Here is an 18,172-nt window from a genome sequence, read left to right on the forward strand (position 1 = left end):
ATTATATTAAAATACGTACTTTTTGTATGAACTAGATGAAATCTTTTAAGTGTTTGGTTATGTCAGCTTAATTTTACTGGATAAACCAAACCCAAAATTAAATGAAAGTAGCACAACTGTTAAATGTTGGGCTTCAATTCAGGTGAACCCAGGTATGAATACTGCACAATTCTTTCAGATTTCTGTCCTCAGTAAGGGAATATAATTTTTTTAAATTGTTTGTTTTCCACTTTGTGAAAGTAAAGCATTGTGCAGTTGACACATCAGCAGTCTCCTTTTTTTTTTACCACACTTCAAGCCTTGCTGTCTTTGCAAGTGTTGGGGTATTTTTCTGTAGATTGTTAGGTCGCTTTGTGGCACCACATTGTTGAAGGCAGTTAAGAGTGTGTGATACAATAACAGGAAATGCTTATGTTGGAGCAGATGGCAGTTCAGTGCAATATTGTGAGTTCACTAAAAGCATAAGAAATGTTAAGCAACTAAGATGTGTAGTAGTCTGTTAGGTGTCTCAAGCCTTATTTCAGTAGGCAGTACAGCAGGTGCTCATGAGCGAGGAGGTAGGTTTAGCCTGCAGATACTATATTTTTGAAGTTGTACTTCTTTAGGCTTGTCATTTAAAAATGACTGAATTTTTATGTGTGCACACCATGTAATGAAATTTTCACTGGAAAATGGTGAAATTACGCATGAACATAAACCCATATATAATAAAGGGACGTACCAAAAATATTGGTGTGCCAGATGAAACCTTATGATAGTGAAACTAACCTGGAATATATTTGGTGAACTAAAAATCATAGTAAAGAGTTTAAAGTTAAAAAACCTAAGGATACTGGCATTACAATTAGATTTAATATTCTCCTTTCAATCTCCTGTCAGTCTTCATAGTGCAGAGGTTCAAGTGCAGAGTTAATTAGCTAAATAAACGTGGTTCAAATTTTTGGCAGTGGAAATATATTCAATTGTTTTTAAATACAGATTACTGGGTTATACAATTTGTGATTTAAGCTAATATACACATTGATACATTTTGTTTATTGTCTTGCTATAATATTACAAACGTGAGAGATTAGACCTCGATGCCAGGTTAAGAGCTGGCTGGCAGCCCTGAATGGTCACTGGCGTCTTGCGCCATGTTACGTGCCGTTCACCGACGTAAGGCATGCCACTCATGCCTGGCTGGATTAAAATGGTAGTCGCTACTCCCTCATTTTGTCCTGCCTTGGTGCTGTTGTCCATCGCTGAGCAACCTTGGGAATTCTGCGTCGGGTTGGGCCGGGCCGGAATGATGAGACTAGTCACTGCTGCTCTTGTCGGTTCTGGAAAGACGACCTAGTAGTTCTTAAGCAATGAGCCGGCCTCCGCGGGAGTCCTGGGACGAGATCCGAGCGAATCTCGGTACACTTTGAAGGGTTTTAAATTCCAAGAATAAAAATTCCCGTTCTTATATTTGTCTGAAGATACCTGTACCAAATTTCATCCAAATCTGGGATGGTAAGGTGGTCAATGTGTTTCTTAGCTGTGTGATCTGGCATGGAATAACCCAACACCCTTCTCGCCCGGGGTTGCAATAGCAGGGTGTCCAGCGACCTGGGAAACCTGAAAAAGTCAGGGAATTTTGGTGGTCAGGGAAAAGTCAGGGAAATTTGTGAAAGTTCTGGAAATGTCCTAAACCACTAACCACTCGCTTATCATGAAGGTTTTTCTCAAAGTTTTACAGAATACACTCTTTAGTTTTCCTATTTGACAAATCAAATCATATTTAAACTAATGTTTTCCTTTACGTGTCTGGACTTGCAATATACAAGCGTACTGCTTTCATGAAGTCTATTAATTTAAATACCTACCGTATGTATGACATGCATACCGTATTTTGATGATAATACCGCACCCAACGTTAGGAAGGGGACAGATAATACCATAGTTTGTAAACTTGTAAGCTACTGTTCATAGTTAGTCTGCCTAATATATTGCTACTGTACCATATTTTGGGTTACAACATACCATACTTTTGGCGGTTCTCGAGTGTACCAGAAGGTTACCGAAGCTGGCGGAACCGACCACCGGTGTCATTACTGCAGTTTCCTCCGTTTGATTACACGTTTCGTCAGTTCTCTCAGATTGCCAATCATAATTTTCTTTGAAAGATACAAATATTATTTTGGAAATTTTTGTACTCTAATCATAGCCAAAATACTTATGAATTTTAGTGCTGTGATCTTAGGAAGTTATAAAATGTAGCATATTTCTTTACACTGTAGTGATGTGCATACAAACTTACACTTTGTTTATTGCGAATCTTTCGCGGTCTTTCTGCTAGATTTTACTGGAGCTGTGACTAGGCCTCTACAATTTCTGTGAATAATGTCTAAATTCAAACATCGTTCAATCCTACATAGTTACTTGACCCAGCATTTAGTTGGTGCGCGGAAGTGCCGGGCGATAAATTTTATTTTTTTTGTAAATTATGCAAGACTGTCGTTTCCCTCAGTAATATGGGCAAACAAGCTCTTTCAAGCCACATGAAAGGCCAAAAACACCAACGTGCAAATAATGCAGTGAATTCTTCCAAGTCAGTTGGTATTTTTTTTTAAATCGGTTACTGCTGTGTCTAAAGTTACCACAAGCAAATTCGATGGACAAGCCTCTAATGAACAATTTCATTCGTCAGGTAACGTCAAATCATCTCAAAGCTCATAATAGTGATTTTCCTAGCAGATCCCAGTCTGTGAGTTCTCGAGGTGTTGAACAATATTTCAGGAAAGACAGTGTTACAAAATCAAAAATTTTGTGGTGTTTGAATGCCATTATGCAGCATTTTTCTCTTAGGTCTGCTTTATTCAAAATAATGTTTCCAGATAGTGAAATAGCTGCAGGAATGCATTTATAGAAAACCAAATTAGCATACACAATTGTGTCAGTCCTTGCTCCTTACTTTCAAAAGGAAATGTTAAATAATGTTGTTGACTGTCATCATATTAAATGTTGCTTTTGATGAAAGTTTAAACAAAGTTGCTCAAATGCAACAAATGGATATTTACGTCAGATTCTGGGACAAGGAAAAGGAAGCTATTGCTACACGATATTACAACTCTGCATTTCTGGGCCACACAACTGCAAATGACTTGTTACTTTCATTTAAGAAATCTCTGAAAGATATTAATCTGAAAATCTGAATTTTTCTGGAAAAATTTTCATTTTTGTCTGGAAAACCTGGAAAAGTCAGGGAATTTTTCTATCCTGGTTTGCTGGACACCCTGAATAGGTATAAAAGCAGGAAAGTCGGGGAAATTAAAATGGTTAGGAAATAAGTGGAAAATTTGGGGTAATCTCGAACTAATTCTGTACATTTTTTTTGTAACAGCAAAATTAAACCAGAAATACTACTTCTGCTGATGTTTACTAATAACAAAATTTGGTTTGTTTTCCTTTTTTGTGAAACCCTGTTTTTTTTTATTGTAAACAAAGGGGGAAAATTTATTTCTGCATGCTCACATACATGTTAGATAGCCTACATTCAAAAGTTTTAGGTGAATCTATAGCTATTTACAAGCATCTCTTTCTAAAATGAAGTTAATTTTGGCCAAGGTGACATGCAAATAGCATATAAAACCTCATTTTCTCCCAGAAAGCAACACCAAGTGGGTTGCAGGATGTCTGGAAGGTCAAGGAAACTTCTCGATTCAGATCTGGAAAAGCAAGGGAATTTTGAATTTTCAATGTAGTAGGGACCCTGTACTCCCTATCTCCCTTTCTATCCCCACCCAGTATCTCTGTTCCCTCATTTGTCTTTAAGCTATTTTAAATGAAAGAACATCCCTGCACCTTGCAATGGGTGTCAGCTGCCTGTTACACTTATATGGTTTTCTGAAATTGCTTAAGTCAAATGCTAGGGTGGTTCCTTGCAATAGGTCAGTGATGGACGGCTGGTGGGCCGGATACGGCCTGTGACATGGTTTCGTGCGGCCAGCTTAAGTAATCTTTCAACAAAGGGATATTATGTATACTTTCATTTATCATTTTGTTTGTTTGTAATAGTTGTCACCACAATGTTATGAAGATATGGTAATCTTGCACAACTATCGAAAAAAAATGTTTTGTATATATATCTTTGTAAATATTGTAGCTATTGTTTGTTATTCTTAGTTTATAAGGTTTTTTTTTTTGTTTTGTTTCATCACATGCTGCATATTGCATTAATTGTATGCTCAACAGATTAATAAGACATTAATAAATTATTTTGAGACTTTTAATTAATTCCTGTGTGTCTAACCTTCTGGTTATTTTGAAGAATATCTGGCTCTCAGTGAGTGAAGTCGGCCATAACTGAAATAGACGCTGGCCTTTTCCTTATCAATTTCCCTGATTTTTGTGCTAATCTGTTACTTGCGGCCTTGTAGAGAAGTAAAACTAAAATGAATTTTAAGAAACTTTATAATCTGGTAGATAACACTAAAAGTGTAGGATTTTGGCACTCCCTGCAGAGATTTAAGTAACACCTAGAACCTGATACCATGCACACTAGTAACGACTCAAATGATTAATAAATTTGATTTGTTTGTAGCTGGTAAATGTGGGTATAAACCCACCCAGCATAAACTTCAACTCCCTGACGATGGAATCTGACAAGTTCATCTGCGTGAGGGAGAAGCTGGGAGACACGGCTCAGGTTGCGATAATCGATCTGGCAGATCCAACCAATGCCATTCGTCGACCCATATCGGCAGATTCTGCAATAATGAACCCAGCCAGCAAGGTCATTGCTTTAAAAGGAAAGGCTGGTGTTGAAGGTAACTCTAAATTTTTTTGTTATTACAGGTTGTTTACTTCTGCATTCAGATTAGGGTTTCTGTAAACAGAATGTCCACAGGTTAAAACATTTTGTACATATGCCAGAAATGGTTTATGTCAAAAATGTTACATAAGAACTTCCCCATTGCAAGAATTCTTTAAGAATGTAGGATGTCTACAGGTCACAAAATCAACTTCAAGGTGACAACATTGAAGGAATAGTCACGAAAGTCAGTCCCGAAAGAAGCGGCAACTACATAATATTTTCCTTTATATAGTAAATTATTTTTAATTTCTAATTTTGTATATAAATGACTAAAAAAGAAAATATAAGGATAGTTTTAAGAAAATATAAGGAAAGTTGTAAGAAAATTTTATTTAAAGGTCTTAATCCTATATTCATACTTTTTTAACAGCTAGTCCTATCCTGCATGTTAGTCTTTACACAACATTGTTATCTTAGCTGTGGTCTGTAATAACGATTTACATTTAAATCTAAAAGTAATTTAAAATAACATGATCCATGAATAGAATGGGCCAATATTTATCAACTCTGGTAGGTTTAAAAAGTGCTTAGCTGTTTGACGTAGCGATTTGTGTGATGTTAAGCAGCCCAGAAGACCCTTCAGATTTTCAACATAGAAATGAAAAGCAAGATGAAGGCCCATACCATGACGGAAGATGTTATTTTCTGGAAGTGGGTTTCGCTGAATACGTTGGCTCTGGTAACGGAGACGTCCGTATACCACTGGAGTATGGAAGGTGAGTTTGTATCATAGTAAAGTAATTTAAAAGTGTTATTCTAACAGCAGTTTTAAAATTAATACAGTTAAGATAATTTAGTGAAGTTTCTTCTACAATATTACTTTGCTTAGCTAGTTATAGCATGAAAATTTAATATTGGTTTCAACTGAACTTGAAACTATGTTAGAAATAATAATATCCTGACACTCATTACAAACTACACATCCTCATTTATTCAAAATTTCTGTTTTAAAAAATGTTTAAAATTGATTGGTTCTCTAAGTTCACTGATAAAAGGGTAACTTCAGTGCAAAAAATAATAATTTGAAAATATTAATCTAAAGCTAATTTTTACTTAAGGTGTGAAAATGATAAATGTAATTTACTACGTATTACACTGTGGGTAATGGAAATTGTCATACATTATCTTGATTTAATTACAAATGTTTTTTAAGTAATTTTTATTAAATACCTTAGTGTCATATGAGAGTGCCACTAAATCTTACCTGCCTCGTTTAAGGATATTTGCTTATTTTATACTGGTGTGGTGTTGTGAATTGCATATACGTGTGGTAACCATACATTCAACGTATTTTGGACCCATTTCTGTAATGTTGCAGTATTTTGTCAGTTAGTGCTTTGTGTTATCTGTTAGTAAGCAGATGTTCACAGACAGGTATTAGTTGTTTTGCATGAAAATTTTGTGACTTAAAACCTAAAATTTAGTTGATGTAGGATGTTTGTTGATTTGTGGATAGTGTATTAGTAGCAATAGGGTTGGACATTTATTACAAGTATAACATCTTTGTTATACATCTATGTATGACCATCTGTGTTATAAATAGGACACCCATTTGTTTATAAGCTGGTATTAAAAGTTTTGGTGATATTAGTAAGGTAGTGCAACATTGTCAGTTATCTTAGCTACAAGAAGTTGCCAAGTTATATTATATTCACTCAAAGATAAATATAAAAACTTCAGGGGGTAGTAAGTGGTGTATTCAGAAGCTCAGAAAATAAATTTTCCTCTTAGAACTAATTTTATTTAGTATTAAGTCATAACTAGAAGGGGACTTCAGTCTATTTACAGTCTCTCCTCACTGATAAACCCTTTGTAGTTACTGCTAATTGAAACAATAGCCAACAAGGACCCAGATAAAGTGCGGGGCATTTGTACTCTGAAATTTACCAGTTTCCACAATACAGCTTTGCATGAAATGGAAGCTAAAATTTTTATACATTGTTTCTGTTCCAGGTGATTCAATCCCACAGAAGATGTTTGATCGCCACTCCAGTTTGAATGGTTGCCAGATTATAAATTATCGCACAGATCCCAAACAAACGTGGCTGTTGCTCATTGGAATTTCTGCACAGGTAAAGCATTTTTTTTGTGGGTGCATGCAGTTTTGTAGTTAGCACAACTATTATTTTTTTAAATTGTGACTAACCTTTATTTTATATGGTGCTTATAATGATTGCCATGTATGTACTTTGAAGCTGACAGTTTATTAATTACTTCAGATATGTGTGTGGTTGGTGTGTGCTGAAGAATTAAATTGATGAATAATTCTGACTTGATGGTTAGCTGCACTGACCTTCAGTAAATCATAGAAGCAAGACTGAAGCAAAATTGAATGCCATGTATCCAGTAGCTTAACTAAAAATTTTATAACAATCTTGTGTCCCAGTATGTTAATCTACCATGTTAAGTCAGTTGAATTTTTTCAATTCCTGCATCGTTTAGTGGTTAGTGGTCCTCATATGCCAGGCATTCTTCGTGCATTTAACACATTTTTCTCAAAGTTATATTAATTTGGATATTTTCTCAGGGTCTTAAATCTTTCCAAATGTGTATTTGTTAACAGAAAAATGACTGTTATGCCTGTTATTTTGCTAAAACAAGAAGCGAACCTAAATACTTCCAATCATTTATGCCAAAAACAGTTTGCTGCCAAGAAGTCACTGCTGTGGACTGCCATTTGTGGTAGCATGCAGTGTTAAAGGGGAGCTGCTTAGATATGCTCATCAACTGGGTATATGCTGTGCATTTGTTAGTGTTTTTTGAAATTCTACTGTCTAATGTACTGCAAATAAGAGGAAATTTTCATAGTTTAAATCCAAAGTTTTTGCTACATTTGTATTTTCTCCCTCATCGTAGAATTAAGTGTTGAATACAATACACAGTTTTGCACTATCACTTGACAATGATTTGTTCTGTATTCAGCAAAACCGTGTGGTTGGTGCCATGCAACTCTACTCAGTAGAGCGGAAGGTTTCGCAGCCCATCGAAGGGCACGCTGCCTCATTTGCGCAGTTCAAGATGGAAGGAAATGCGGAGTTATCCACTCTCTTCTGTTTCGCAGTGCGGACCTTGCAGGGTGGGAAGGTGAGTTGATCATTCAGGAGTTGTATGTTAATATATCTGCATATGTGTGGCTGAATGATTAGATGAAACATAAACGGCTGTTCACACACTGAAAAGCTGATGATATTGTATTGTATGATTCCATGCCACATGTGGAGATAATAGTTTGGTAAATTACTTTAGTTTAAACTGTTCCTATTTTGGTCTTTACACCATTTCTAAACTTTTTTAATTTTTATTTTTTATATTTTTTAAAGGAAGCAAATGTTTGGTGTGATATTTTTGTTCAATAAAAATAGCTTGAGTTTAACTGATAGTGTGCTATTGCAATAGTATTTAATTTCTATGCTGGAGGCAAATTCATTCAAAACAAACATTTCAACATAGTTAATGTAACTTATATGATTAAAAAAAATTTAAGAGAAAAATTACTTAATTTAATTAGTTATAGTATTGTTGTGTACTGAGCTTACGGTGGTATGCTGTAATGTTGTGTTAGTCTTGGAATGGCGGGAACTCATGTGCATGCTGTTGGGAAGTGGATTAAATAAATGGGTGTGAGAAACTAAAGCTCTGTAGGGTTTCATAGCACGTCATTGAAATCAAGTACAAAGTTTTAATTTGCTGTGACAAGTTATTTTTCTGTGTATTGAAATGCATTCTAATATTTTAGTTCTGGTGGAATTTCACAAAGTTCTCCCTATGTAAAATACCTAAACTTAAGAACCATGATAAATAATAGAAGTGTTGGAAACCCTTTTTTTGTAGTTAGAAAATATTGTTTACTAAATTAGGAATATCCTTGAAAAGATAACATCACGAAGGAAATCTAATTAAAATTACAATATTTGTTACTGCTAAATTATTCACTCACAACTTAATTCATCTTAAACCACCACAGTGAAATTCAAGATTTATTGAAACAGATTTTTAGAGATTTTTAATGGAATTTTCAATATTTACTTGCTGAAAAAAACAAATGGGTGTGACCCTTTAAACAGCTGGTTGGGAGAGGGAGAGATAGCAGTATCTCTGGGTTGGGAGGAGCAGTCCCCCCCCCCCCCCTCCACCCCGCCCTGCCCGGGGAGTCATGATAAGCTGTTGGTCACTATTTATTTCCATTGATTTGTAGTGCTTAGTATTGACTAACTACTGTTTGAGGACTTAAGCAATTGCTTGTGCTTTTTTGACAATTTAGAAAAACATATGTTAAGAACAGAAGAGGAAGCTAAAAGATTTAGCCACATAAGTATTTATTCTAAGTAACTAATGGCAATTAAATTGCAAGTTTAATTAGGGGTTGTATAAAATTGAACTAATTTTTTTCTACATGAATTTAAACAGCTCCATATAATTGAAGTTGGCCAGCCACCAGCTGGTAACCAGCCATTCCACAAGAAGGCTGTGGATGTGTTCTTCCCACCAGAAGCGCCCAACGATTTCCCAGTGGCTATGCAGGTGTGTATAAGTGTAATTACCACAAATGCTGTATTTTTTTAAAAAGGTAGATTTAAAATAATTACTACCTATTGTAGCCGTTACCATGGTATGACTTCCGGAAAATTTTAACTGTTTTTCGTTTAGTGGTCCATAGACCCAGAGAGCATAGTAAACTCAAAGGTTTATATATATAATCGCCATTCTATGGACACTATAACTGCCGTAATTTTTCACAAATCATTTCCAAACTGATACATAAAATAATTGTTTTGGAAATCTCTGCAGAGTTTGTTGAGCAGAGTTCCACAAACGGGGTAGAAATGGGGAAGGTGTTTTGAAAAACCAAAAAATTGCTGTAACTCCCATATGACAAATATTGCATCTGTTTGAATGTGTTGTAACTCGGAGTAATACCAAGATCTTTGTAGGAATAAGTTTTTGATATGACAAACCATAACTGCCAGACTTCATCAAGAGAAGTTGAATGTCAAAAAAAAAAAATTTCATAACTTTTAGATAGGCACACTATCAAATTCATAAAAAATTGTTTGTAAAACTTATAAATATTGTGTAAACTTTTGTCTGAGATATTTGATACGACCAACCATTGCTGCAAGGGGCGGTTAGAGGGGTTAAAATAAGACGAGAAATTAAAAATTATCTTAATAGGCATACCACATCAAATATATTTACATTGTTTGTAATTCTTATAATTTTTATCTAAAACATTGGGCTGAAAAAATTTTGAAAAACTATTACCAAAAAAACTAAGGGCTGGACTTTAAAAAAATTATAAATCCTGTAGTATCGAATTGTTTATAATTTATTTTTAACCATCTTAATATTACCATAGACCTTGGTTAAAAAAAATTAAGACCACATATTAGTGCAAGAGATGAAAAAATTTTCCGAGGTCAAAAATGATGCATAACTACTTTAGTAGACGTATATAAAATTCATTAAGACATTCAATGCTGAATGTATTGAGTTAAAAATGTTCATACTACTTTTGCTGCATTGAATGAGTTTTTAATAGATCATTTTTGAATATTGGCGAACATAGGGTGTTATGTACAGAATTTCTTTAAATGTTCAAAGAGTTTAAAGAATAAATAGGTACTTTGAAATCTAGCTATGCCTGCAGGCTATGCCGAAAGGGATTTTTTAAAAAGAATTTGGCAGCAAGCTTGCATGTAAATTCATTCATCCTAATTCAAATTACTATGTCAAACTAACATTAAAATCATAAATGTTCTCTAGTAAAAGTGTTATTGTAGCAGTAGCCATGGATGCTGGATCATGCTGATATTTTGCAAACTTTTGTGCAGGTTAGCAACAAGTATGATGTGATCTACTTGATAACAAAGTATGGATACATTCATCTGTATGATATAGAATCTGCAACTTGCATCTACATGAACAGAATAAGTGGAGACACCATATTTGTGACTGCACCTCACGAAGCAAGTGGCGGCATTATTGGTGTAAACAGAAGAGGCCAGGTATGTTGATATTTTTTGTTACTGGTGTAAATTTTTTTCAGGCAGTGTTGTTAAGCTATTTAAAATTTTTGACGGTAAAAAAATTTTAAAAATATATATATTTATAAAAGTTCACTTAGCCTAACAAGATTTAAGCAAATAACTGATTTTATTTTGCTAGAGATTTTAATGTAAATAAATATTTGTTGTGAAAAATAAGCAGCCTAAGTTACTGAAGAAATAATAAATTTCTGTTATTTTCCTATTATCCTGAAATTAGGTTAATCTAACCATTGATAGTCAAATAAGTTAATTGTGGGGGTGGGGGGAGAGAGAGAGTACAGCCTCACTGAATTGTAAATTATTGATAATCATGGTTACTTAAAAGGAAACTTTTCTGGTGTAGTAAGTGGGATATTGTTTGTTTTTTTCTCTTCATTTAAGTTTTTTTTTTTTTTTTAAGTTTGGTACAGGTTTTCTGTTATCGATGTGAGTTTTCTATTTGGTTTAAATTCTGTACATGCTTTGCAAGTCATTTCGAGTGAACACTGGCTAGTAAGTTTTCTACAGGACCAACTTTGTACAGCGGAATGGCGTGTGATTGCTGGTGGTGGGAGACCAGCAAGCAGCTTAGAGGGCCCAGCCCTCCCTCTCCTCCCCCTCATCCCTCCAACTATCATGTGGGCTGCTGCCAGGCAGCTTATGGCAAGGGGAGTGCGGAATGGTACTCGAGCTCAGGGTCATTAAGAGCTGGCGTGGGATTGGATTATTAGAGGAAAGAGTGCGGTTGGGGGGGGGGAGGGGGAGTGTTGTAATGATTAGTGAGTGTAGAACGGGGTGACATGGCATACTTATGGTAGCTAAGGGCAGGTAACTGCCAGCAGATAATGACTTGTTTTTGGTTTTATTGTTGCTTTTTGTGTGAAGGAGGTTTTTTGAAGGAAGTGGGGATATGGCTGGAATGAGCTAAAGGATGTCAGGTTAAACATCAGACGTAATCTTAGTTTAAGGCACTGCAGGGCCAGCTTCTCTGGTGTATCATTAACTTTTGTTTTGACTTCGTACAACTTTCTTTTAATAATTTATTTGTGTAGTTTGAGATTTTTTTCAATTTTTTTTTTCATTTTTTTTATTATAACTTAATAATACAACTGTTAATGACTAGTGTGGTAAATGACAGTTGGCCACATTTTTTTTAATTTTTTTTTTTATTCCAAGTTAATCCGTTTGTTATATCTAAGTAACCTTTGCAATGTTTTCACTGTTTTTATTTAGAATTCTTATGTTTTGACTTTAGTTATGTAATTTGTATAAGGTAAGCGAATTTAAGGAATTCCTAAGGCCATTTGGTAGATATTTTTATTTTTTTTATTCATGTTATCAAACATAATACAGGAGTCATATGGATGTAATGTGTCCTTAAGATAGGTTTTATATTATAAATTTTTTTCTTCCTTGTGGAGAGGCACAGTTTGTTAATGTCCGGTAATGGACAGTAGCTTATATTTTCTATTGGTTCTGAGCAAAGGTAAATAAACTTGGCAAAGGTTTTAAAGAGGAAATGTTTTCAGTCTTAACTGTGTGCCCATGTAAGTTTAAGTACACCCCTAGTATTAATTTGTTTTTGTAAGGTTATAAGCTATATTATTGATGGTGGGATGAAGCCATTTTGGTTCTTAAAGCTACCTAACTGATGACTGTTGGCACCGTCTGTTAACTTTGGCTAAGGGGTAGCCAGGGCGGTCCAGTTCTATACACAAATCTGCACATTTCTGCTCTCATCTCTCTGCCACTCACTTCTTAGTGCTTTTACTTGAGTAACTTTGCATTGGTTGTATAGGTAGTTGATAGTTTTCCCTACTTGATAGCGATGGTGGAGGTAATTTGTTTTGGTTTTGCTGAGGCTCTAGCATTCTTGGGCTAGGCGTAACAGTTGTGTGTTACAGTATTGTTGTACTGAGACTTCAGGACTATCAGCATAGTCTTTTGACTTATTTAGGTGTTCAGGCACAGTGGTGTTACTTGACTTAGTGGCCTGACAATATACACCTTAAAGCTAAGTAATAGTGATCAGGTTTAGTATGCTATCTAACATATTATTGACTAGATTTTTGTTTGTATTTTAACTGTATTTTACTATTTTTCAGGTATTGTCTGTAACTGTTGATGAAGAGAACATAATTCCTTACATCAACAATGTCCTTCAGAACCCTGATCTGGCTCTTAGGATGGCAGTGAGGAACAATTTGGCTGGTGCGGAAGAACTGTTTGTGCGCAAGTTCAATACACTCTTCCAGAATGGCCAGTATTCTGAAGCTGCCAAGGTTTGTAACAATAATTGTTAAATTCTTTAAACTTGGTGCATGTTCTAATTTGTAACTTTTAAATTAAGATTTAGCGGCGACACTGCCCTGGCCACAGACGTAAAATTATCTGCCCTAGGCTGTATGAAAGTTTTTTTAGAAAGCCAACGAGTGGCGCAACCTGTCATAGCACACTAACGACCACTGAATGTACAAAACACAGTATCAAACAACGTACAAAATAGTACTAACTGGGGACTTCCCAAAAAGTTGCCTTTCTAATGGTATCTCTGAAGTGCAAGGCTGTGAACTGGTGCGCATTCCTCTAGTTGTGCATGGGACAGCTATGAAATTTGTTCGTTAACCATAACATTAGATGGTGGTGAAATGAAGATTATGATGTAACGTAAGGCTCTTGGGGTGTTTGAAAAAGAATATTTTCTGGGTGTTAAGTCTAAAATTATTACGGAAACCTGAGTTTTGGCTTGTTTCTCCTTTACAAAAAAAAAGGGGGGGGGGGAATAATTAGTGATAACGAATCAGTTGGCTTGCAAAATGTTAGATTTAACTACATGCATAACCACTCAATTAGTTTTGTGAAATATAAAAAATGTTTACTCTTACCTTTGTAACTAAAGGTTATCCAATTTTTTTTAATCAGTTCCTGAAAAATTAATTGTAAAATTATTTTATTTTGAGCTTTAATTAATTTTAATTGAATGATTTAATTACTTGTAAACTATAAATTTGGTTATCTTTTGTAGGTGGCAGCCAGTGCTCCCAAGGGCATTCTTCGTACGCCGCAAACCATTCAGAGGTTCCAGCAAGTGCCTACACCACAGGGACAGACATCGCCTTTACTTCAGTATTTTGGCATCCTCTTGGATCAGGTAACCTTCGTCCTGTGTGTGCAGTCATCTTGGTACTGTCTCTGTGCTGTCCTACAGTTGTGGTAGTCTTGTAGGCCACTGGAGCACCTGCTTCACTGCCAAACTTCCTATTTTATGTTACCAGTGGAGTTGGGTGTACCCCTGTGTATCATGTGGCAGTCAGTAGTGTAGATGTGTATTTTCAGTGGTTTTTTTTTATCTAAAATAGCCACAGTGTACTGTATTAATGTGAACACAGCCCAGGGTTTTCGTAATTAATAAGTGCTTAGTTAGACCAGAAATTGAATAACCTGCAAAAACGGTTAGTTGGCAGCAAGTTGTGCTGAGCAAGAGCAAACTGTGTCCTCACCATTTTATTGGAATTGGACGAAGCCTATCAGAATAGCATGTGATTTTCAACATTTTTAATTACTTGAAGACTCAAGTGTATTTTCGATTTTCAGTCTTGGGTTTGACATCATAAAATATGGGTTATTTCTGGGTATCTATGATTTTGTCCTTTAGAGTGGTTGTATATTTATGGGGAAGCCTCTGAAAAACCATCTTTGGCAGTTTGAGGCAATTTAATGACTGATTTTTTGCTAAACTCATCAGGAAGATTTGGAAGCACTTAGACATATTAACCCACACTATTGCAAGAACTAGTTGGAGTTTGCTTATGGGTCTAACGGTATAAAAAAAAAATTTGAATTCTAATTAAATAATTTGGTATTCAATTAGACATTTATAATTTTTTTTATTTTTTACAGTTTGATACAGCAAGTGGGTTTCATTTACGTAAAATTAAAAATTAAAATAGTGCAGCATGTATGAAGCCAATGTTTGTTTTGTAAAACGTACATATGTTCTTGCTTATTTATTTGTAACAATGTTGCTGTATCTTCAATTGTTTGGAATGATTTGATGTCGGCACCCAAATGCAACTGTAATGGGTGGAGCGTAGTGTGCATGGGACTCTGCTGAAAAGAGTGTGTGTGGACCGCAGGGCCAGCTGAACAAGTTCGAGTCGCTGGAGCTGTGCCGGCCGGTGCTGCAGCAAGGCCGCAAGCAGCTGCTGGAGAAGTGGCTGAAGGAGGACAAGCTGGAGTGCTCGGAGGAGCTGGGCGACCTGGTGAAGCAGGCCGACCCCACGCTCGCCCTGTCTGTCTACCTGCGCGCCAACGTGCCCAGCAAGGTGATCCAGTGCTTCGCCGAGACGGGTCAGTTCCAGAAGATAGTGCTGTACGCCAAGAAGGTGGGCTACGTGCCGGACTTTGTGTTCCTGCTGCGCAACGTGATGCGCGTCAACCCGGACCAGGGCGTGGGCTTCGCCCAGATGCTGGTGCAAGATGAGGAGCCCCTGGCGGACATCAACCAGGTACGGACGCGACACCAACATCATGAAATAAATACTTCACACTTTTTCTTTCTGTATTATGCACAATCTGTAGGGACAAGATTATATGGTGAATTGTGATACAAAACAGAAATTTCAAAACATGTCGAAACAATTTAAAGTTTTATCATAGAATTAAGAAGCATTTAACCAAAACCTAATTCTAATACAGTACACTCCCTATTTAACGCGGTTGTCGGGGGACATAACTTTTACCCGCGTTGTTGCATAACCGCGATGTTTCGATGTGACCAAGGTCAAAAGGCATAAAACACCGCCTGTGTTCTAATAGGTCGGCAAGCACGCACAGTATAGACGGCCCGCCTTTGTGCGAACTTTGCATCCGCAGTTTTCACTAAACGCGGGTGAAAAAATAAAAATAATAAATTGTAAATATAAATATTAAATGTTAAATTTTATTTTTTATTTTTCTGCATGCCGCGCACAGTTTGTCGCACGGCCTACGAGCGCGCCACACGCCGCCATACACACGTGCGGCACACAAGCTGCTGCCAGTCTCGTGGTGTCAGCCACAGTATCTGCTTCGTCTGAGTGTCCGTAACAAAGTAAGTGCAGTGTGTGCGGTTACACACGATTTTGTGGTCAAAGTCTTCTAAATAGAAAGGTCATAGTAATACTTCAAACCGAATATGAATCGCAAAGTACCGAGTTTGATTGACAAAATAAAAATTCTAGATTTACGTACTTACAAATAGCGTGTCTTTTGCAGAAGTATGCAGCAGATACGTGAAAAACTATTCTAGCATTCGTACAATATAAAATAAAGAATCGTCTATCGTGTAAAGTGGTTAAACTTTGTTATCCATGCTTACAGTAAATTATAAATGGTCACATGTGGGATACAAAAATTGCGCCAAAATAATTTTAGCGCAATCAGTGGCGCCGTATTAAAAAGTCTGTTAAACGTTGTCTTTACTTATTCCATCAAACGCTTTGTCGAGTTGCTGAGTGTGTGTGGCTCGGATCGGCAAGTGTTATATTCCCCAGCCTCTGGTTAAAGGTCGGGAGGCCGCTACACATAAACATATCCGGGGCTTGTTTACTACCTCACGGCAAAAGTGGTACAGTATGGTTCACGTAAGTATTGGACCACTGAGAATTCCTCGGCAAAGATTAAAATTACGCTAGCTGATTTACTTTATTATTTAATGTTAAAACATTATACCAAAGTAAAAAGATGAACGTGTATAATACAACGAATAATATTACGTCTGTAGGTTCAAGTTGTAACAAAACATTTATATGTCTCCGCTTGTCAACACACGTGACCACGAGAAGTGTGCAGACGGAAATGAGTGAACTACTCAAGGTCACCAGACTTCCCCCCTTTCGGCTTAATCGCCCCTCTCATCACTGGCGCTTATATTCCACTCCTCCCGTCTACCGCTCTACCCGGGTGTCTTGGTCGCATATTCTCGGCTCGCCTCTCCCCTCCAAGCGCTTGCCGTCAACCAAACCTATCCAAAATCAATCCCCAGCCGAGTCACGCTGGATAATGTCGCTGGACGGTAGGCTTTATCGGGTCCCCTGTCCGATGCTTTATTTGTGGGTTAAAAAAAATTTTAAGAACTAATGTTTCAGAAAATAACACTGGTCTGGATTGGATCATAATTTCAAAACACTACAAGATAGAGGAATAATGTACGGAGATATCTTGTTTAAAATTTCACTGCGGACATTTTCTACGCCTAGGCTTTTTTCTGCCCGATGCTTAGTTTGTGAGTTACAACGCAAAATTATCCTAATCGGCTGTCAATCATTTATTCCATTATTATTACAGTAGAAACTCGTTAATCCGTGACGCGCTAATTCGGGAATCGGATAATCCGGGACGATTTAAAAGTGCAGAAAAAAAAAGAGAAGTAAAAATTGTCAGCGCTTAAAATTAACGTCACGCGGGCCGGCGGCCGGCAAACACTACAAGCCATCGCGTGGACCGCCAAACTCTGCAACGCTGTTTGTACCGACCCTTTGTGTCGCCCCCCTTTCAGCTGTCACATTTGTCACTCTTTAAACTTGAGGGGGGTGTCCTGACTTCTGCTTCCCGTCTCCCTTTGTTTGTTTCCACCCGCCAACGCACGGCAGGCGCCTGGCGAGTGACGTGTCTGGCTGGCATTCGGCTGTACAAGGGCGAGGGGGGAGGGTGAAAGGTCAGCACGATCTTAACTTTCTCTCTTCGGCTGTTGTAAATGACCCTGAACTAATGGCTAGGCAGTGCCGTATTTTTTTAAGCCGAGACTAATTCGAAGACGGTCTTTACCGTGAACGGATTATCCGGGTTTATTACTTTTTTTTTTACAGGATTTTAATTAGCCGGGCATCGGCGGGTCCCAATTAACACGAATAATGGAGAGTTTACTATTTTTTATCCATCTGCTGCCATGGCGCAGTAAGCCTCGGTATATGTTACGTCACATGACCTTGGCCTTAACCCAGCTGCACGCCGGTATCTGAGAAGCTTGACAAGACCTTCCGGGCTTTAATCGCTAGTCCGTGAAATTCGGTAATCCGTGATTATCTCGGTCCCGACCATCACGAATTGAGGTTCTACTGTGTTATTATTATTATTATTAATTTCTGATTGGGGGACATGGTTTGACCCGCGATATACCCGATTCCGCGATCTATCGGGGCGCGGTATACCGGGAGTTTACTGTAATTAAAAAAAATAAGCCTTTTAATGTTTGAAATTAGAGGAATGTTATTAAAGTGCATGGATCAGATATTAATTCAATTTTTTGTGTGTATCTTTATTGAATCAA

The 18,172-nt window shown here is 36.9% G+C and overlaps 1 protein-coding gene across 2 annotated transcripts in view; it reads left to right on the forward strand.

The window, feature by feature from the left end:
• Positions 1-18,172, forward strand: part of LOC134532950 (clathrin heavy chain) — a 51,518-nt gene that overhangs the window by 4,441 nt on the left and 28,905 nt on the right. Inside the window, exons 2-10 of one of the 2 annotated variants that reach the window (XM_063370025.1) lie at positions 4,565-4,790; positions 5,401-5,553; positions 6,791-6,909; positions 7,760-7,921; positions 9,245-9,358; positions 10,669-10,842; positions 12,969-13,145; positions 13,889-14,014; positions 15,000-15,371. In XM_063370025.1, coding sequence (XP_063226095.1) covers positions 4,565-4,790; positions 5,401-5,553; positions 6,791-6,909; positions 7,760-7,921; positions 9,245-9,358; positions 10,669-10,842; positions 12,969-13,145; positions 13,889-14,014; positions 15,000-15,371 — 1,623 coding nt within the window. The remainder of the gene's footprint in view (positions 1-4,564; positions 4,791-5,400; positions 5,554-6,790; positions 6,910-7,759; positions 7,922-9,244; positions 9,359-10,668; positions 10,843-12,968; positions 13,146-13,888; positions 14,015-14,999; positions 15,372-18,172) is intronic. The other variant, XM_063370026.1, reaches the window with a different exon arrangement.

This window comes from Bacillus rossius, chromosome 6 (assembly GCF_032445375.1).
Source record: "Bacillus rossius redtenbacheri isolate Brsri chromosome 6, Brsri_v3, whole genome shotgun sequence".
NCBI classification, from domain to species: domain Eukaryota; kingdom Metazoa; phylum Arthropoda; class Insecta; order Phasmatodea; family Bacillidae; genus Bacillus; species Bacillus rossius.